Raw genomic sequence first — 22,468 nt, 5'->3', positions numbered from 1 at the left:
AATCAGTATTATTTTGCAATGAAACGTGTGGAATCATGTTTGCTCATTTGAAAAAGGAAAATGGTATCAATTTATATTTAATTTATCTTTTTGTATACTACATGTTTCTTGGGAATACTTGATTCTGAGTGGTCGTTCAAGGCATTCTGCTTTCAGTAAGTATGATACTTTAATGGTGCTTTTTTTTGGTCCTTTTTGAAGTTTCAAAGCTCCAGCCTCTATTCATTGTAATTCCTCATAAAATAATATCCAGTAAATGTTTTCAGACTTCGTTTTCCTTGTGTGTTCCAACTTCCACAGAAGAAAAACTTTAAAAGAACTTTACATGTGCTTTAATAAGTGTCAAAAGATTATTAGAACATGATTTAAAACATACTTTAAAGCAAAACTTTTAATTTCACATTAACTGCACTTTTTAAAAGTGTACTTAAGTGTGTTAAGATGGTCTTAAATGGTCTTTAATCTGCAAGAACAGTTTTTTAAAAATGTACCTTTAAGATTTGAAGTACACTATAAGTGCACTTTACAATTAAGCAAACATTCTTATTCACAAGAGTAATAAGTTGCACAAGCATATACATTTTTCTTTTAAATATCATGATGCACAAACACACACAGCAAACCTTTTCATTAAATTCTGCTAGCAGCTCCTTGAGGGTGAGTTGTACATCATCACCATCATCATCGTCTTCCTCACTGACTGTGGGTGGGATGAGACGACTGCAAACCACACAGACATTCACAGGAAGTTCCTTCAGCAAGCACACAACTTCCTTGTGTGTCTCACCAATCAGAGAGAACCCGTTCACCTACAGAAAGAACAAACACATCAACTCGCTTATTCTGCTGAACTGATCCTCTGGGCTTTTCTACTGACAGGAAGAGCTATTTTTAAGCAGCTGTGATGATTGATATTCATGTGCAGTCAGCATTGAATAAAGTGCTATGCATTAAAAACAGAATGCAGAAAGGGAGATGAGCACTTTTGGTTATTATGCATGCATGTGTTAGCAGGGTTTATGATAAGGGATTACAACAGTGTAATCTATAAACAACAGTATTATCTGCGTGTAATGCTTGTTTGACTTTGAAGTATAACCAAATATACATTCGCTTATTTTTTCAGGTATATAAATTCTATAGTGTTTGTATGGGTAAAAATATGTGAAATATACTACATAACTATGTGGACATTCCCTTTTAATTATAATATCAAGTGAACCTCTATTAGTTCGTCTCCAGGCCGTATGACTCCTGTCTGTCCCATCGGACCCTCTGGCAATATAGAGTAGATATAGTGATGACCTTCCTTAGCCCCCAAACTCACACCAAGACCACCACTCTCAATGAATTTCTGTACCTGGGCCACCTGCACACATACATGATACAATGTAAATACAGTATAAACACATTAACAGATAGATGGATGGATGGAAAACAAAACAAAAAGGCATATACTAAATAAGCACACAATGAACATAAATATATGCGGAGACACACTCACAAATCTTAGCTGTGGAAAATAACTGTCAGCTAAACAGGAGAGAATACAAATGAGACACACCATCACTTCATACTGAGGACCCAGTTTGCTTTGCCACTTCTCCTTCAGTGTTTTCTCCTCTTCATCAGACAATTTACAAACTGAAACAAAATTTCAAAGTGTCACACAGCTAATACATAAATGACAAGATGACTGTGGAGAACAGTCTACAAATTTGGAAAGACAATGCATGCAAACCAAAAAAAAAAAAAAAACCTTTAAGGAACATTCTGGGTTATTTACAGCTTAATGTCTATGGACAGTACTGCTTGTTTGCGACAAGCTGTTGATTACCATTAACCAAACAGCAGGGAATTAAAAAAATAAAAATAAAATGCTAACAATATAATGGTGCACAGTTAGGATATCACAATAAATATATGTTTATCTTTTAAGGTTTAACATGGACAAAATGCTTGTCATGCCTTCTTTGTCAAATTCATACAATTAAACAACAGTATTTTGAAGTAAAAGCATTTATCTGTTACTTGGTAGAAACTATTAAAGAAGCCTAGCTAAAAAATGTATCTTCTTTTTTTTTTTGCAAGCAATGCTTAAATAGCAAATATTTCAGTATATTATAGTATATGTTTTACCAGTGTACTAACAAACCGAAGGTACGAGTCAAAATGAGTGTTAATCAATTAGTCCATAGACATAAAAATTTAAATAACCTATAATGCACAATGTGTTCAGTTCTTACATGAGGACCAGTGGTTTCTATTCTCCATCTTGGACTCAAAATAACAGGCTTGCCTCGACTCAACTGATGTCATAGAAACAACAAACAGAAACAGAAGCTGTTATTAGAATCAAATCAGGGCCACAAAGTTACTGAGACTTCACACAGAGAGTGAACAGAACTCATGAATCAAACACAGTGTGAATGAGTGTAAATAAACCGAAGTGACAAGAGTTTCACTGACAGCACTCTCTGTTGAAGTTGAGGTCCCGGCGTTCAGTATAGAACACTTTCCCCAGGGCCAGAACTGGCTTTGGCTCAACTAGACATGGAGGCAGTGGTGGGGGATCGAGACCCAGAGGGGTTAAGGGTCTCTGGGAGATTGTGGACATGGTGGTAGTTGTTTGCGTTTCAGATGGTGAGCCTTTTCTCAGAAGAGAGATCTCCACTTGTTGGCCAGTCATGTTCAGAATCTCCTCCGCTTTCTGTTTACTGCAGAACTGCCCATTCACCTGAATACACACACACACACACGTTCAGATATTTGAAGATTTGTCTTTCAATGAAAAAAAAAAATCCTAGAATGTTAAGATTTAGTTGTCAAATTTAAACCAAGAATTTGTTACTCATTAGTTAGTATTATTCACAGTTATTGCTGTCAAGTTATGGTTGTCTTATCCCTCATGTTCTTATATTCACATCCTATTTTCATGTCAAATAAGTTCCACTGACCTAATCAAAACCCAGAAGACTGTAGCCTTTAGAGATGGGCAATATCCATTATTTTCAGTTTGATCTGATATCAAGTACTAAGGCCAATAATGCAGATATTAAATGGAAAATATTTGCAACTTGCAACTTATATTTGACATCCATCCTTTATCATTTAAGGGGTCTAACCATCTAAACTGCTTCTGGTTTAGTTTATCATTAGCAACAATTATAGAACTGTTCAATCTTGTAATTTTTTTCTCTCCAAAAACCCATTATATCATCACATTTTTATTATAGTTTCACATTTAGCTTCATCTTTATTTAGTGTGAAATAGCTCCAGATGATGTCTGGGCTTATGTCTTTCAGCATTTCTGTGTGTTAAGATAAATGGCTCCAATCTTAAACAACCATTGGCTAATATAATTAATTTTTTCACTTCAAAGCATTGATTTTCATGCTAAATAACTCCAGCTACAACATCAATATTGAAAATATTGATACTTCAGGAATGATCTACCCATGCCTACAGGCAAATGTGACTAGTATACATTGTAGTAACATTGTTTGTGGTCAATTTGACTTTGGTAAAACACATCATGCAAAAAATACAATAAACAACAGACAGAAGTGTATTTCTACAGTATACTGTGCACCAGGCAGAGAAACTTATGTGAAAAGTCATTGAATTATTTATTATATAAGTTTCATATATGAGATCTCTAAAACCCTAAACATAAGTAATGCAAAAAATGTTATCAAAGATGTTTGAAGTGTGTTATGAGGCAAGTTCAAATTCTCTTTATAATAAGCTCTCATCAGAAAAGTCATGAAGTATTAATCTAACACACTACTGTTAAAGGTAGGGTAGGCAATTTCAAGTGGCTAGCATTAGAAAGTTAGCTTAGAAAACATGAGATCCCACCCTCCCTAAAGCCACAACTCCTTCAAAACACATGAACGCACACAGCAGAATCTGCAAAGCACTCAAAGCACATAACATTACAATAATAATGAATGTAAACAACTTACAAAACTCTTAGTTGTACCACCTGACTGCTGCAGATTCATTTAGTGTTGACATAGAAACGCATAAATCAGAGTCTGAGGACATGAACATCTCCGGGTAGAAAGTCACGGGTTACCATCTCGTAATTACCACATGCCTTGAATACAGGATAAGCTCTTTGTTTTGGTTCAGGAACTGTAAAAGGCGGCTGCTGTTTGTTTTTGGCGCTCAGTGGATGTCTACAACTCTGCAGAGCCTTATGGAACATGATGATGACCTGTGATGTCTGCACGAGCAGGGTGCGCGGAGGTATAGACATACTTGACAGGCCTGTCAATATATGCATTTCCATACCTCCTCAGTATGATGGTATGATGCCATACCATAAGTCCTGAGACTTACACAGATGATATACAGTATGTACATGTTTTAATATTTAGACCACTTCTATTATTGATTGTTATCAGGGTGTAAAGAGAGTTTCAACCTGTATAACAAAAAGTGTTTATAAAACAAATTGCCTATCCTACTTTTAAGTACTACTTCAAGATAACAAAATGGCCTTAGGGTCTCTGAGACCCCAAACAGAACATGAGGGTTGGACTAATGACATATTAACACAAATACAAACACAAAACAAGCAACAATTAATCTTACATAGTGCCACCATTTAGCCTAAAAGCAAACAATACAATGCAAACATCCCGTCACACAGTACACACACACACACAAATTCAGCAACAACAGGATTAGTAATTGATAACATAATTTGAAAAATTAATTTAAAAAATTTTTTTTTAAAAACATTGGTTAAAACCATTAGAACTACTGTACTTTGCATGTACAGACAAGGAAATTTAAAATATCTAAAAAGATGTGAAAAATAAGTTTTAATTTTGTAACTCACAGCAATGATGTGATCTCCATCCTGATTCACTTCACTTCCTTTCAGAATGCTCTTTACTTCAAAACCACTGGCCTCTAAAACACCCATTGTACATTCAATGTTTAACATTCTTACACTGAATGGGAAAATAATCTCTCATCTTACTGAAAGAAAACAGTATGAAATCATACCTTTGTACAGGTTTTCCACAGATTTAGAGATGTTGATGCCCAAACCATTTTTGCTGTCATTGAATCTGACACTGAATTCTCTTTCCTTTTGCTCTTCTAAATCCTGTAGAAGGATAATGTTTCATTTATTATTGACTCATCATAAATTTTTTATTAATTTGTATTTTTAAAGACATAATACAGTGTTTTTTTTTGTGAAACACAAGATAATTTAGAATTAATGATTGTTACACAGCTCTTTTCCATACAATGACAGGTCAGAGTGACCTGACAAGCTTTAAAAAAATACAAAAAAGCACCATAAATGTGGTGAGGGAGGAAGAATGAACATTAAACAGGTTACGAAAGACATAAAGGTGAGTAAATGATAACAGAACTTATTTTTTTGGGGTAAGCTCTTCTGTTAATATCAAAATTTACATATAGATGCATAGACACACACAATTTTCAAAAAACATCACTTGGTACAATTCATAAGCTATTTTCCTCATGGGGACCAAAAATTTAAGGATTTCGGATATTGGCATAATGTAGGGTTTACCGGGACACACACAGACACACACAGACAGACACACACAGACAGACAGACAGACAGACAGACAGACAGACACACACACACACACACACACACACACACACACACACACACACACACACACACACACACACACACACACACACACACACACACACACACACACACACACACACACACACACACACACACACACACACACACACACACACACACACACACACACACACACACACACACACACACACACACACACACACACACACACACACACACACACACACACACACACACACACACACACACACACACACACACACACACACACACACACACACACACACACACGATCAGAAGCCTTCTGCACCTGTTTCTTCTGATTGTCCTGTTGCTGGGCGATAGTAGGTGAGAGGTCACCATCAGTGGTTTCCCTGGCAATGATAAGTCTCACATGGGAACCAGCCAGACGGAGCTCACGTGCCACTTCCTCACTGCCCATGGTGGACACGTCCACATCACCAATTCTGAGAAGAAGATCGCCGCTATGCAATCTCCCGTCCTGTGTCCACAAACACACAACCACACGTCAAGGGATTTGGCCACACTCCTTTTAATTTGAATCAATTTGTACAATCCAAATAATGTCATAAATTCTAGTGTATGTGTTTCCATGACAATTCTCTCATACCCTTCCAGCTATACCATGAGGTAGGATGGTTTTAATCATGGTGCCAGTAGTCCTCCCTCCAACAATGCCAAAGCCCAGACCCGATCCGTCATTCTGCAACTCAATGTGATGAATTTGTCGAGGCTGCTGAACCAAATTTAAAATATAGCCATTTATTTTATAATATAGCCATTTTATATTAAGTCATTTTCAGTATAGCCAAATACCTTAATTATAGCTACAAACAAAACAAAACTATTAAACATTTCCATCATTGTTGTCAATGAAAACATATACAATTAATTTAACAGATGTTGATCTTGTGTTCCCCATTAGCGGTGCATGCCACACTATTTCAGGTAGGTTGTCACAGTGGAACCTGCCATTACGAGTCTATTATCGGTTCCCATTCGAAGTGGAACTCAACACTGCATCATGGAGTTGATGCTAAGGGAACGTTCCTCGCAAGCCTGTTACATGCCAATTTTGGCTACTGCAGTCATGTGATCTCGCAGGATCGCCAGCAGAGTATAAGGGTGCCTAGAAAGAACGTCATCAGCTTCTTTGTCTCCAGGAACCCGTTGTTTGTCAGTGCATGTGATCTCCTTGTTAGTGGTTTGAAGTGAAAAAAAGATTGTCGAAGTTTAGGAGATGTGTCACGCCGTGTCCGAGATATATAATGCTGGATGATGGCCACGATCTTTGCGTTATATGTCTTGGTTGCTCCGCACCGGGTTGCCTCGGCAGCAGCGGGACCTGATCCATGGGGTGCAGATGCCTGGCTCCCATACTCTTTAAAAAGAGCAAGGCATCTGCACCCCATGGATCAGGTCCCGCTGCTGCCGAGGCAACCCGGTGACTGCGATCATAAGTTCATCAGCTAGCTCAACCTGTGACCTCTGAGACTGGTTTAACCCTTTCTTAAGCATCACTTGCAGGTTCTCAGGGCAGATCCAGAAGCCCGCTCAGCGGCTTCTTCCCATCCGGCAATGAGTATGCTATTGGCCCAATCTAGTTTTGAGGAGCTGGATGTGATGGGAGTTGAGGCGGATGTATTGAGTGAACCTGTCTTCTCCCTCACTTCCATATACAAGGAGCTAGTGGATGTAATGACCAGTGCCATGGCAAAGCTGAAGTTAGATTGGTCAGTTGAAAGAGTGGAATCTGCCCCAAGCAGTTTGGATGAGCGATTCCTCGTGGGTCATAAGCATCCCACTCCAGTGAGCCTTTCTGATGATGTTATTTCTAGGCACCCTTACATACTCTGCCTGTGACATCACCTGGCTGTAGTAGCCAATCAATTTCAGATTTTTAATCTCAGACTTTTGAAACCATTTACACATTCACAATACCAATTCAAAAGTTTGGAGTAGGGTTTAAAAAGAAAAGAAATGAATACTTCTATTCAGAATCAGGATGCATTATATTGATTAAAAGAGAGAGTAAAGACTTTTTACTTATTGTTACAAATGCTGTTCTTTTGTGAAGGATCATGTGACACTGAAGAGCGGAGTAATGCCTGCTTTGAATTCAGCTTTGCCATCACAGAAATAAATTACATTTAAAAAAAAAAATTTAAATAGAAAAAGTTAATTTAAAGTGTATTTTTAATATTTAAAAAATGAGTTTTTGCTGTATTTTTCAAATTCTTTCAAAAATATAAAAAAATCTTACCAACTCCAAACTTTTGAACAGTAGTGTATTATAATAGTCTTGCTAATAGGAGAAGGCTCCATTTTATCTTAATTGATTGACTCCCACCATTACCAGTAAATCTTTCAGTGAAGTACAGTCACATGAGACTCCGCTTTCACGGCAAACACCGATCCTATCAACCTCACATAAAAAAAGCTAATGTATAATATTTAAAACATTAGATGTAATGCATTGTGGTAATGTAATCAAATAACTGTGGATCAGTAACAGATTTAAGCTGCGTGTCAAAGTGAGGCAGCTACAGTATACAGCATAAGTATACAGTTTAGGATATGAAGCAAAATATGCTTCATAATCAGGCTATTTTACACATTCTAGGAAATTCAAAGAAATAATAAAGATGAAAAAAAGCCTTACACTGAATTGTCCATCAAGGCCAGAGAGATTTTTGGGAAGAGTGTGGCTCATCTGTGGGGGGCTGAATGATGAGGTTGGTTCCCTGGCTATAGTTAAGGTTACCATGGAAGCAGCTTCCTGAAGAATCTGGACAGCTTGTTCCTGTGTTACCGAGGATTCAAACAGCTTGCCGTTCACTGCTAGAATCTGATCAGCCTCATGGAGACGCCCATCACTAAGACAGGAGAATGGGGTAAACAATGGTTTCAAATCATCCTAAGCCCCTATCCAGAATAATACGATTATAATCAGTAAAGTTTTGCTATACTGAACTTGCATTCTTTTCAGTTTATACCTGTATGCTACAGAGTCTGGCTGAATCTTCTGTATGAAGATACCATGATCTCCACCGCCTTCAGTCTCCAAGCCAATAATGCTGATGCCTAAAGCACTTTCACCCTTCTCCAGATCAAAACTAAGCACAGCCCGACCCTGAAAGAGCAATAAATACATGGGATAAGAAAGAATAACCGATTCAATCTGTTGGTTTTAGGAGATAGCAGTACTGAAATGATAGTAATTATTAAAAGTATGCATGATAACGTATCCCAGTCGGGTTTAACGGCTTGTGTTTCCTGTTTGTGTGGATGAGAGGATGTTTAGGGTGTTTAAAGGAACAGTACCTGGGCCATGGACTGCAGCACTGAAATGTCCTCTGTGATGCAAGGGGCAAAAGTCATATGATTGGAGGATCGACGTCGGTCATAGTGCCGCTGGGCCGAGAGGTAAGAATCTCTGTATCTCAGAGTGCATGAGGGGTGGGACGTTCTCACACCATCTGCATCATCACTGATAGACTGAGGAGGCGGCGTTCTGGGGAAAGCCTGTACAAACACACAGCTAGAGTGATGTAGGTAGCTGGGTTGCACCAGCAGTTTGCAAGGCCTTACTGGGATGTAAAAATCCACACTATTGAGACAGGATTAATCAGATTAGATGGTGTTTATCTTTACTGATCCTTGTGCACTTTAGTTTGATCTTTAACCTCACTATCAATGGTAATATTTCAAATTGAGTATAAACAATGATAGACAGGAAAGACAATATAGATTTTAAAAAAAGGATCAAGAAATATAAAAATAGTATATTTACATATAAGAATAAAATATTTAAAAATTGCCATTAAAAGATTTGGGGTGAGTAACATTGCATTAGACTGATCAGATGTGACAGAAAATACTTTAATAACGTTACAAAAGATTTCTATATCAAATAAATGTTGTTCTTTTGATCTTTCTATTCATCAAAGAATCATATCACAGTTTCTTTAAAAATATTAGGCAGCAAAACTGTTTCAGGATTGATAATAATAAGAAATGTTCTTGAGCACCAAATCAGAATATTAAAATGATTTCTGAGGGATCCTGTGACACTAAAGACTGGAGTAATGGCAAAATTGTAATATATTTATTTGTTGTATTTTTGATCAAATGAACACAGCTCTGGTGAGCATGAGAGACTTCTTTCAAAAACATTTTAAAAAAAATATTAGAAAACAATCTTACTGACCCCAAACTGACGGTAGTGTATTTTTTAATAAAAAACAATCAGTTTAGAGGCAACGTAACAAAGAAAGTGCAGTGATTAGATCAGTTTCATGCGTAGAACCGCTAACAGCTCAGTTTTTCACATAATGTTGTCTCAAAATATAAACAAGTGTAAATGTGAACATTGTAACATACGTCTAACTTATTGAAGTCTGTCGGGTATAGCATTACATCATTATTGTAATTCAGTCAGTTTGCCAACCAACTGTTTATTCCAACCCGGTCGGTAGTTTGCGTATAGATTTAATTTAAACATGGGGTTACATTTCAGTGTTTCAAGTTTAATGGTGCCAAGCACAAATATATAGTAGTGCGCAAACCAGTGCCATCGCTAAAATTGATTTAAAAAATAATGTTATTTCTTGGAGGTTTACACAGTTACTGACTTTTAGCTAGTGTTGCAGACTACAATGCATGCAGGGCATTTCTGTCACTTTCTATTTGGTGTGTCGTGGTCAGGTGTAACATAGTAAATAATCTTAATTAAAATATTTTAAAAAATGCAGATCTGTTTCTGCAAAGGTCATGTTTATGGGTAGGGAAAAGAAAATCCATAGCTCAGTTTAAAAAAGAGATGTCAATGGAAAGTCCCCACCATTACAGAAACGTGTGTGACTTGTTGACCCCTGCCTCTCTCTCTCTCCTTTCAGCACAGATTAATTGGTCAGCTCAGGTAAGTAGCTTATACAACCCCAGTTTGGTCCCTCCTGCTGTTTCAAAGAATCATCTCTCTAAATACATGAGACACAATATACACAAACACACTTACCAACGATATGCTACGCAATTAGACCAAATATACAAATCTGTGTTTTCATTTAGAATTAATACATTGCATACATTGTATAAATTGTATATTTTGTTAAAAGACATTTTTATGATTTTTAAGGTACTCAATCTCTAGTTCCAGTTCATTAATTCACAGAATTAATTGTTTGTCAACCAAAAAGCCAAAAGCCAAATATTATGGATGTCAAGTTTTGCCTGTGTTAGTTACCATGGACACTCATTTACACAGTCTTTAAGATAATTATCATTGTGTATTTAAGTTCCTCCTTTCTTCCAGTTTTTTGTCTGGTATGGTTTGTGTGTCATTACACGCTGTTTAGGTTGCCTTCCTGGACTTCCATGGACTATTTGAGTTTGTTTGACTAAATACATACTTTTGTTTTGAATCTTTTGCATCATGATCATCTTGCCTGAGACGTGACAATGGATATTTCAGAAAGATGGCAAAAACTAAAGTACAAAAATAAAGGTCTTTTATGGCTGACCATATGGCACAACAGCAGGATAACAGCACAGCTGGCAACTCTGGTTTTATTTCTGCTCAATCATAATTAAAACCAATCATTAAAATAAGTGTTTGAAATATAAAAATATATTTGTTGTTTGATTTCAGCTATTTTGTTCACAAACACGTGTGTGAGAAAACTAGCCTACTACATCAAAGAATGTAGCAAGACAGGAAGTGATAAGCTTGATTAAAGAATGACTCATAAACAACTTAATATAAAGCTTATGATTATCCATGGCAAGAGGCCTGACCAATGCACAATAAATACGAGGATTATCTGATATATAGTTTTGCTGAAGTAGCTACATCTCATGGCATATTAGTACACTCATAAACATGCAATCGTTCATGACAGCCAGTTTAGAGCTTCATTTATTGGAGTCGCTCATCTGGCGTCTGCTGCTCCTCTCATTTTGGTCAGCTAGAAGATTCTAACAAAATCAATTGTAGTTTTACCGAATAAATCTCAATGTAACATCTACTGTGTCTATTTTTATGATGATTCCTGAGAAGCTAAATTACCTGAGCTGCTCTTTGAAAGCTTGGCCAAACACAGGCTATTTTCAAAGGAATATTTCCCATCATTATCCTGCACAGTAACACACTCAGAGACACAAATATACACACCTAATTCACATACTGTGAAACCAGACCACCTTTCAGACTCATCACTCTATCCTTGAATAACCTCTCACGCCTCCTACTCATATCTTCCGGGTTTCTCTGACCTCTTTATGCTCTGGAAATGCAGCCCCCCTAGGTCATTATGGTTATTACACTGAGAAGAGTAAAAGATGTCAAATACAAGCTCAACTAGTAAGTCAATGCATTCAACTATTCTTACAGGAACATTCAGGAGTCTAATACATGTTGTGCTCAATTGACAGCATTTGTGGGATAATGATGATGATGACCACAAAAAAATTATTTCGACTTGTCCCTCATTTTATTATAAGAAGAAGAAAAATCAAGGGTACAATGTGGCACTTCTAATGAAAGTGATTTGAACCAATATAATTTATAAAAGCACTTACAGTATGGGTGTGGTCACGCTTAAATTTGTACAGTGACACTCCATGCAGAAAAAACGGACACTGTGCTATCTGGAATTCCGTGTGAAGGACGTGAAAGTCTAAACATTTCTCCACATGGATATTGCATCGAATTCAAGTTTGTTAGACTTTGAACATGAAAATTTACTGTGTTGACCAATATAAAGCTGCATAGTTTACCTCTGAGTACCTCTGAGTGAGTGATGTTTCATGCATCTCTGCACTATTGGCTCGCAAAATTGTGAATAAATTTAGCTGATGTGACTCTTCCGTTTATTATTTGAGCTGTTAAAATCAGATTTTTTTCAGTTTTTACGATAGTTCATACGCAACAAAGCTGTAAAAAATGGGTATATCTTTACTCAGGAAAGGTTAGTAGTAGTAATAAAAAATGTAAACACTAAAAGCATAATATTGAAAAACGATGGATATTGTTTATGTGTTGTCATTGGATGTACTATTGATACAGCGAGTATTTTGGCCCTATGTATATTTCCATTGTTTTTGCAGCACTGTCACCCGGATTTTTTCTTTTTTTTAAGAAAAGGAGGGACATTACAGCACAAATGGTGTCCATCGAGCTTGGCATGTAATAAACCTGAAATATTCCTTTAAGACAGGTTTGCATCATGTTTTATTTCAACTAAGAATAGACCCTGAGCCAGACATGATCTAGAAAGACAAGCTGTGAATCAAAGCGCTGTTTGCATCAGGGAATATCTGAAATGATGCTGAAATGTACACGTCCATTTTCTAAAGCATTTATGCATAAATGCTTTATAAAGTGGGCTTGCATGTAAAATTCAATTTCAAGTAATACTTCTGGAGTATCAGCATAACATATACTTTTGTTTAATGCACTTCGGGTACTAAGGATTAGTTATGATAATGAAAGAGACATTATAGGTTAGCTGTATCAGCTATATCGCTGTATAATTATGCCACTATTATTAGCCAATCAGATTTAGGAACTACAATCATATTTTTCTTCTAATTTGACATAATGTGATCATGAGAAATGTATTTACATGGTTTAATAATAATGTATTACTTTATTTATTTTTTAAATTACTATATGATGGTAAAGCCCACTGCTGCAACAATGTGTGCATGATTTGTGTCATGCACTGTCTGGGATGATGATGCTATATTCTCTGACCTGTTGTTGCTGATGCTGTTGTCCAGTCTCTTGCATGATGAGTATCTGATGGAACAGAGGACTCTGTAAGACACTCTTGAGCAGACTGAGTTTTTCCTCAGCAGGCAGTTCTCCCCTCTTCTTCAGCCTCTGCTGCAGACGCTCCACTGCCAGCAAAGCACGCTGTGTGTCTATACACACACATACACATAAATGTATTAATGACATGGACACATGCAATGACATCAGCTCTATACCTCACACGAGAGTGTGTACAACAAGCTGCGTTTTAATATTCATACAGATGATGAACTCAGATTGAATGACACACACGATGGCTAAAAATAATATTGTGTTAAGATTTCATACATACCCATCATTTTCAACTATTTGGGTATTGAATTACCACCACTCTCTTTCTGACATCTGCAAAAACAGAAGCAAATTTGCATCAGACACAATGTCAATCAAACTCTTGAACATATTCAAGATACAAATATTCAACAACAACAAACAGATTTGTCCCTTTCTCATCCTCAAGAGGGATTTACATGGATTGCAGCATATTAATCACTAACTGGCAAGCACATGCACACCTGACAGTCCTTACCTGTGACGTTTGGCAGGAAGTGAGAGTGACGGAATTCGGCAGTCTTTGTAAGCGATGACAGGCTTTATGAATTGTACTGACGGTTTACTTCATATCTCGCTGATGCTCTGATAACGCCAGTTGTAATCTGTTATTCATGCTGATGTAATCTGGGTTGGAGTCTCGCGCCTCTACGGGAGGTTCTCGCGGTCGGCACGCGCTCATCATGTACTGCGCGAGCGCTCGTGTTTGCGCTGCGCTGCACCGGTAATGCGCTTACCGGGGAAGCTTAGCAGCTGTAAACGGACTTAAACTGTGAACGACGGTAATTACCCGGGACAGATGTCCTTACAACCTACCTGATAGGGCTTTAAGCGCCTGGTGGTGGGCGGTGTTGTGCACAACAATAATAGTAACTAAGGTAAAACAAAGCAGGAGGGTTATTTTTAAACGGGCGAATCACAGTGAAGCGGATTGATGTGTGATAGATGTGTAAATACGAAAATAAATATGTAAATACAGCAGTAGCCTAGTTCTCGACTCAACCAGGTGGCCTCAGCAAACTTCCAATGGGGTCACAGAAAAGTTATAGCCCATACCCGCTACTGCAATCCAACATTTTATTCCCCCCCGTTCAAAATAAGTTGTATAATATTTTCAATATAGCATTAACAGGGTGCAAATTATTATGGTGTGAAGGAGGCTTTACGAAAAAGGTTTACGTTTCAGTAGGCTATAACCACAAAAGTTATTTTAACAAGTTAAACGAACAGAAATCGTCTGTGAGTGAGGAGGTAACCATAGAAACAGATGCTCGATTGTTGTCTCCATCGGATCATATGCTAAGTAGGCTATCCTACTTTCATTATTTATCAAGTTATTATAGATTTACACCTTACAATATCACAAAAAAATCGTTTGTTTAAAACGTGTTCGCATTACTAGCTATTTAAAACTCATGGCGGACAAAAAAAAAAGGAAGGTGATCAATATCCATCATAATATAAAAATATCTAATAAACAAATTGCGATTTTAAAACAAGTCTGTTATAATAGGCTATGTCATGTGTCAGATACGATATAGCTAAAAATAGGTCAAATCAGCATGTTATGGTTCAGGTGTAACTGCAGGTGCGATATGCCGTTCCTTGAATGTTTTATCGCTTGCTGTCTATCAGTCTTCATTCGTTTCGTTCTCTCTCTGTGCCGTAAAGATCATGCTATTATGCTGATTTCTCACCGCACATTTACCTTCAGATCAACAGGTTCCCCCTGCAGCTCTTTCGCGGACGTCTCATCGGATGACGATCAAAAGCCCGGGGTCTCTTTTAAACATTTTCGAAAGTCGCATTAGAGGCATCCAACATTATTTCGACAGGCGAGGGTTTGCGTGAGAGTGATTACCGACTGTCAGCGCGCATGTCCGCGATGCGCCTTTGATGCTCGTGAGTTTAATGTAAATGGATGCCCAGGCCTCTCCCCCCTCATTTAATGAAATAACACATCAGCTCGCCTCGCATTATTGCTGTTAGTAGGCTACTGCTCCACAAAATATAGGCAATGTGTTATTTTATATCAGGCCTCACTAAAACCGATGGAAGCCAATGCCAACCTATCAATATGTTTTAATTAATGAATATATTGGTTTAATTGTAATTATGAATATCAAATAGACCTAATTGCACGACCATTACACGAAAAAGTTTCCGTGTGTTCCTAGGCCTATAGCTTATACCCAACATATCTGTGAACTGACTTTAATGACAATGTAAATATTCATAAAGTATATCAATATTCCCTTATTTTTTTTTCACATTTTGTTGCAGCCGTGCTAATATATAAAAATCACATCAGTCTACACTCCATACCCCATTGTTTAGTGTCATTATGGACCATAATGACACTAAACAAAACAGATTTGTGATAACTTAGTGAATTTATTAAAAAGACAAACTGAAATTGACATAAGGATATATTCAGACCCTGAAATTTATTTGGGTGGAACCTATTTCTTCAGATAATCTTTTAGATGTTTCTACTCTGTAATTGGAGTGGCAAATTCAAAGACTAAGCTGTGTCACTGGGTTATGCATCAATACTGTTACCATCACAGCTCCTCCTTATTAAAATGATGTAAAGAAAATTCCATAAATAAAAAATATCATGAAGAGTAAATAAAAAATCCATAAATAATCATCCTCCTTTCAGGATGTGACCTCTTCAAGAACAAATCATTGTATAGTGTCTTTTAAAATAACTTCATCTTATGTTTTGTTACATTTGTCAGTATAAATTTATCTTAAAATGCATCTCAAACCTGTTATCAAGATTTTGTACATTAGGCTGATTATTAAAAACTGGATGTTTGTACAACTATCGTCATTACATTTTCTTTATAAAAAAGTGTAATGACCTCGAACAAGCACAAGACAATGGCTAAATGTCAACATGCTACTTTTTTTTAGACTTTGTTTGATGTATCGCAACATAGAGTTTAGACTGCATAGGCCTACTTTTAAGCTTTTAAAACTGACTTTAAAAAACAAATTTCAAAATGGCACACTGGACCTATTTCGCTGAATGACAATGACCCCGCAGGTGTTAGTAAGGTCGACCCTTCACTGCTGTGCTGTGCGCGCTCTCGGCCACCAGAGCGTGCTCAAGTCCTCCCGTCATCCCAGCTCCAGATATCTTCCGGATTCACCGCCCCTCTCTTATCCTCCCTTTCTTTCTTTTCCCCTCCCACCCTCCATCCTTGAATCAAGCATCACTTTGCTTCCAAATTGGCTTGTCATTTTCTCTCGGCGCTCGCTCCCTAGCTGTCGGGTTGAATGGACGATCTAGCGATGGACTGGCGCTGATCTCGCGGATTGTTCTATCGCTGGACCCACTCTGCGCATTTTCCTCATTCCAGAAAAAAAACACTGATCGGGATAGCCTACAACATTGGTCTCTGTTACCCCGTTTCCACCACAGATCCATTGGGTTTGGGGGACGAAGGATAGCCTACTCGATACTGATCCTCACTGTGGGTCTTCGGGAAGCTTCAAGCATCATAAAGACGCATCTGGGAACGCAAGCTCAAAACATCATCTGCGTGTTTTATTCACACACGGACACACTGTCACGGGAATTAAGGAGCATTCTGAGATCATACAGCCCGATGCTGTTGAGCACATCCGGAGCTGACTATTATTCCAGTGCTTTATAAGATGCGGTAAGTCAATGCTTTTAAACGTGGTGACGTTATTTCTTTAGGGCCAATAAATCAATAACCGTTGGACGTTTGAGTGGCAGTGGCAGTGAGAGGCTGTAGTTTACACTCAGCAAACTCTCCATATCCTAGTACAGCTGAATTATGTCGTGTGTGTGTGTGTGTGTGTGTGTGTGTGTGAGGGGGGCTTTGGACACAGGATGCTTTTTGCCGTGTGTCGTGCGTGGTGTTTTAATGGGCGTCGGTGCGCGCGCGCGTGTGTTTGAGTGTACAAGTCGCTGCCTTCAGCTCTTGACGTAACGAAACGATAATTTAATTTGTTTATAACAGGCAGCGTGCCGCAAATGACATTATATGGAAGGCATATATTCACAGCATCCCTTCAGCATTTATAGGAGAAGAAGATTATCAACGTCGACTTAGTGCCAGCGGACTGTCTTTCTCTAAATGCGTGTGTGTGTGTGTGTGTGTGTGTGTGTGTGTATAACAGGAGATGCGTTGGTATGAGATAATCTAAAAAAAAAAAAGGAAAGCATCTTCAAAATAAACAGCCTTGTAAACATCAACAGCGACCATGCAACTAAACACCGTCAGATCACTACAGAGATCATATGACCTTGATTCATTCACTAATAAAGACACATCTGCTATTCATGTCAACCTGATGTCATGAAAATTGCAGTAGCCTACACGCTGGATCATCATTTATACGGCCAATCATACAGGATTGTTTGCTTTTTGCCAATATAGATTATTTAAAATTATAACTGGAGTCTGACTTTATTTTTAAGTGATAGTGATATATATTAAGTGGTAGTTGATCTCATGTGGATGACCCATTTTCAGAGGGAAAGATCTGTCCCTGTGTTCTACTGATTGCAACACATTTATCATTCATATCTGGTTTGGAATGGAAAAGACAGAGACAGAAAGAATGGACAGATTACTTACAGGCAAGTTCACCCAGGTCGGGTCGAAATCAAAGGCTTTTCAAGTCACAACCACAACCAATACAATACAATACAATGTTTATTTATATAACATAAACTCATAAAACAGAGAATCAGGGAATATTAAATGCCAGTGAGAATAAATATGTTTTAAGAGTAGATTTAAATATGTATATAGTTGGGGCAGTTCTAATGTGCCGGGAGACTATTCCATAACTGAGGTCCAACAACCGCAAAAGCACGATCACCTCTATTTTTGAGTTTAGTCCTGGGGGAACATGAAGTCATTCGGAATCACCAGATCGAAGATCTGAACCAACTTATCGGACCTGTTTTGTTGGATTTTGCATAATCTGTTTAGTGTAGTATAATTGTTGTATGATATAAAATTAGAGGTTTGAGTCCAGGCCTGGCCCTGAGTCAATCTCTTGAATTTAATAAACTCAGAATTAATAATTCTGTCTTCTAGTGTTCCATCAGATGATTAGTTATGAGCAGACAGAAGTAAAAAAAATCAGGTGTAGCCTACTTGTTCGCTTAAAAACATTTCCGTTCCAAATCTACATTTGGCAAAAAATGACACATTAAAGGGAAAGTTCAGACAAAAAAAAAGAAAATTCTGTCATCATTTACTTACCCTCATGTCGTTTTAAACCTGTATGACTTTCTTTCTTCGATGAGACACCAAAGGAGATGTTAGGCAGCCTCAGTTCGCTTTCATTTTATGGAAAAGAGATGCAATAGAAGTGAGCGCTGACTGAGGCTGTCAGTCCCTGACATTGTGCACAACATCTCCTTTTGTGTTCCACAGAAGAGAGAAAGTTAAACAGTTTTGGAACAACATGAGTGTTTAAACGATGACAGAATTAGCATTTTCTAGGTGAACTGTCCCGTTACGTTTGATTTTGCTGCATTTTGTTGAATAATGTGAAGACGCTTGTAATTTACTTACTAGCTTTTAGCTAGCAAGAAACAGTTGATAGGTTTTGAAGTAACAATATATATATTTTTTAACCCTCTGGGGACCAGAAACGCGCCGGCGCGTTTTGCCGTTTTTTTTTCACATAGCAGAAAAATAGACTTAAAATACTCTGTGGATTTTGATCGTACATATAAGTGTTATACATCAATCGATCCTGTTAATTGTCTATTATTTTTCTGTATACTCACAATAAAAACAAAGTTTTGTGCTTTTTGTCAAATAAAGAAAAATAAACATGATGCGAGTTTTGCCTTCTCTCTGTCAGTGCAGTCCATTCTGAAACACGTCCGAAAAATTAACTCTAACTCTGCAAATACTTGTCATACAGGCACGAGAGATTTTTCTTTATGAAGCTTGAATTCTCTTCTTTTCAAATGAAGTAATTTATATAAAAAACAAATATTCTCAGTTTATGTAATCTGTATGAAAAGAGAGTGCTGTCAGAATTTTTTTCCCCAGCTCATTACACTTCATTACGCGTTAATCTGACACGCCCACGGAGGACGCGCGCTATTCAAACGCAAATGTTGAGGCAAGCCATGACAATGCCCACATCAGCCGTTCCACCGCGGCGGTAAAATGTGGGGTGTATTTGCTGCCTTTTACCGCTAAGAGGCGCTACAATCATAGACTCTGAAAAGTGTTCGTTTATTCTTTCTAATGCGTAATCTGCCGCCGCACCGCGGCTCATTCAGAGCGATTAAAAGCTGGTAGCAGATGAATTCAACAAGTGAAATGTAGTTAAAATAATTCATAATCACAATACTGAAATTATAATATTTTATTTTATATTATATTTTATAAAAATTGAATAAATAATGAAAAATAAAACATTGCAATAAAAACATTTACAGACGTACAGACGATAGCTCAGTGGTTAACGCAACAACACGAGCTTCGAGGAGCTTCAATCGACCCGAGATCGAATCTCAATGTAGCATACATGTTGTTAACCGATGTTGGCCTACAGCGTTTATATTTTACCTTCTTGATGCTTAAATAGCTAACTGTTTATAACTGTTTACTTATTTAAAGTCAAGAGTTGTTTAATTATCATAACATAAATTTGCTACATTCCTGTAGAACCGCAGCCGCTGCACAAACGTCAAAAACTGATGAAGGAAGATTGTCAGCCGATTGCATCAGAAAATGAAAATGAAGAAGCTCGTCTTTATTCTGCTAAATTATTGTGTAATGTAAAAGAACACTAAAATTACTTAAGTTTGAAACCAAGTTCGAACATTTCAAGGTTTAAATAAAGTGTCGGGACAGTTTTTTTTATTATTTAAAACAGGGTTGCATCGGGTTTAGAGTTTATTTCTTTTGCGATGCAAAATAAGAAACACTAGGCTAATCTTATTCTTGCGACATTTTAAATTTGTATTGCCAAAGAAATGACAGCTATATTAAACAATTAAAACAGTAGGCCTACAAAACGAAAATTGTCCAAAGCAACATAATTAAATTAAAACATGCGTTTTTCTTTGCCTCTCTCGCGCTGAATCTCTTTTTTAACAAGTTTATTTAGTCTCCCTCGCTCTCCATATGAAAGAGGAACATTAACAGGCCTATTGTCCTGCGCGCACGATACACTGAACTGTCCCTCCAACCCCCCACCGGCTATCGGAGTCTGAGGCTGATTTAACACAAAGAGAAGTCGCAATTCACACTTAAATCGCTATTCTAGACAGTGTTGATAATGAAGGAATTAAATGATTTAAGTTACATGTAGCCTAGTGATATTTCTGTCATAAAAGTTTATTACTAAATATTTCATTATTTCAATAATTGATGAAATAAAACTGGTTTGGGCCAGCTTTTTCCAAGCAAAACTAAATATAATCTGAAAAAACGCATGTTAATTTGTTGTCATGAACAAAATGTTCAACTCAATATTAAAGTCTACAGGGATCTTTGGATCCTTTCAACCAGGCATGCAATTTGTGAATTAAGTTTTAATTTTTTGTATTATTCAAATAAATATCGAAACACGGTGCTTCGTGGTAATGCTGCTAAATTAAATAACATGTATAGAATAATTATGAACTTAAATGAAACAATATCTCAACATTTCGAAAAATACATTATTTGATCTGTTTTTACATTTTAATTCAGGGCGGTTTAGCCTGCTACATTTAATTAGAGCGAGATTTTCACCCTTGTCATTTTCTCATTGGGAAGCGCTTACAGGCTACATGTTTGAGTACATCCTCTGTACCTCTCGTTTTCATATGGATTACATAATCAGATAACATTTATTAGCCTGAATATTTAGACATTTAAAGGCTTTAGACAGAGCCGATTTCTTATAGTGACTGAGCTGAAGTGGCTTTCGGTTCATTTTTGTGACGCGCAGTTCCTGGAGACAGAGACGACAGATAAACTTTTGTCGTTAGCTAAAGTTCGAATAAAACCCGACTTTAGAAAAATGCATAGGGCCACTCGGCGTGGTCTGCCAAAACACTTAATTATAAACTTCAATATTTCATTCAAAATAATCTCAAAACGCTTTGTGAAATTTTGAAAAGCCGTGCATGCTTTAAGGCCACTTGAACTAATGAACAACTGAAACGCTGGTTTTGATTTTATTGTTTGTCGTTGTTTAAACGTGCTTGTTGCATATCTCTATTTTATATTTGATATGGTCTATTGGTGAAGTAGCCTATAGCATTGATTACTGTGGAGGGAGGGGTGTGGGGATTCAATTAATTCAGCAGAAGCAGGGATGTTTAGACCAGAAGGAAATCCCCGTCCCCCCTGGCAAATCACACTTTACTTAAAACCATGTTTTTAAAAACTCTAGGTTGTAGGGAATCAAAATAATAATAATAATAGGCCTAATAAAAAAAAAATATATATATATAGGCTATATATATAAAATTACTTTTTTTACAGAACTGCTTTTGAAATTACGATTGGTAGCCTCGTACGATTGGTACAGATGCAACGTCGTTCTGTTGGATACTATTGTTCCTTAGTGTAAAATGGAAATGCATGGTAATTTTATTTTATAAATATAAGCAAAAAACTGTATGGTGTAACAGAGTTTTAGAGCTAGACAAATCTCTCTGCATTAATAAATATAAAATTTACAGTAGACCATGTTTGATCGGGATTTGAACTCGTGTCATCTTGATGATCGAATCGTAAGTTCTACCGCTCGACTATGAATTTTCTCACTGAGAAATGCCCAAACGTCTGTTTCTCAAATGAGCGAGAAAACGTTTTGTCGTTAGCCTGTGATTGTAGGCCTACTTTAGCCTACATGAATAAAAGTAGACCTTTTACAGTTTTAAAAGATGATATCTTATCTGTATGACCAACAATTACGCAGTAAGTTCTTTTAGCTGTTATGAGAAAAA

General features: G+C 37.1%; 1 protein-coding gene across 1 annotated transcript in view; it reads right to left on the bottom strand.

Annotated features, from left to right (window-relative positions):
• Positions 1–15,388, bottom strand: part of si:dkey-92j12.5 (multiple PDZ domain protein) — a 66,179-nt gene extending 50,791 nt beyond the window's left edge. The window contains exons 1-12 of the mRNA XM_056265049.1: positions 15,212–15,388; positions 13,745–13,797; positions 13,393–13,562; positions 8,961–9,161; positions 8,633–8,769; positions 8,299–8,512; positions 6,247–6,372; positions 5,926–6,117; positions 2,470–2,737; positions 1,565–1,644; positions 1,223–1,369; positions 624–809 (exon numbers count right to left, since the gene is read on the bottom strand). Coding sequence (XP_056121024.1) covers positions 624–809; positions 1,223–1,369; positions 1,565–1,644; positions 2,470–2,737; positions 5,926–6,117; positions 6,247–6,372; positions 8,299–8,512; positions 8,633–8,769; positions 8,961–9,161; positions 13,393–13,562; positions 13,745–13,751 — 1,728 coding nt within the window. The 5' untranslated portion in view covers positions 13,752–13,797; positions 15,212–15,388. The remainder of the gene's footprint in view (positions 1–623; positions 810–1,222; positions 1,370–1,564; positions 1,645–2,469; positions 2,738–5,925; positions 6,118–6,246; positions 6,373–8,298; positions 8,513–8,632; positions 8,770–8,960; positions 9,162–13,392; positions 13,563–13,744; positions 13,798–15,211) is intronic.
• Positions 15,389–22,468: the final 7,080 nt, after the last annotated feature.

The sequence above is a fragment of the Rhinichthys klamathensis genome, unplaced genomic scaffold (assembly GCF_029890125.1).
Source record: "Rhinichthys klamathensis goyatoka isolate OS25496 unplaced genomic scaffold, OSU_Roscu_1.1 h1tg000229l_1, whole genome shotgun sequence".
NCBI lineage: Eukaryota > Metazoa > Chordata > Actinopteri > Cypriniformes > Leuciscidae > Rhinichthys > Rhinichthys klamathensis.
Note: the sequence above shows the minus strand (reverse complement) of the source record. Positions and strands in the feature narration are given on the sequence as shown.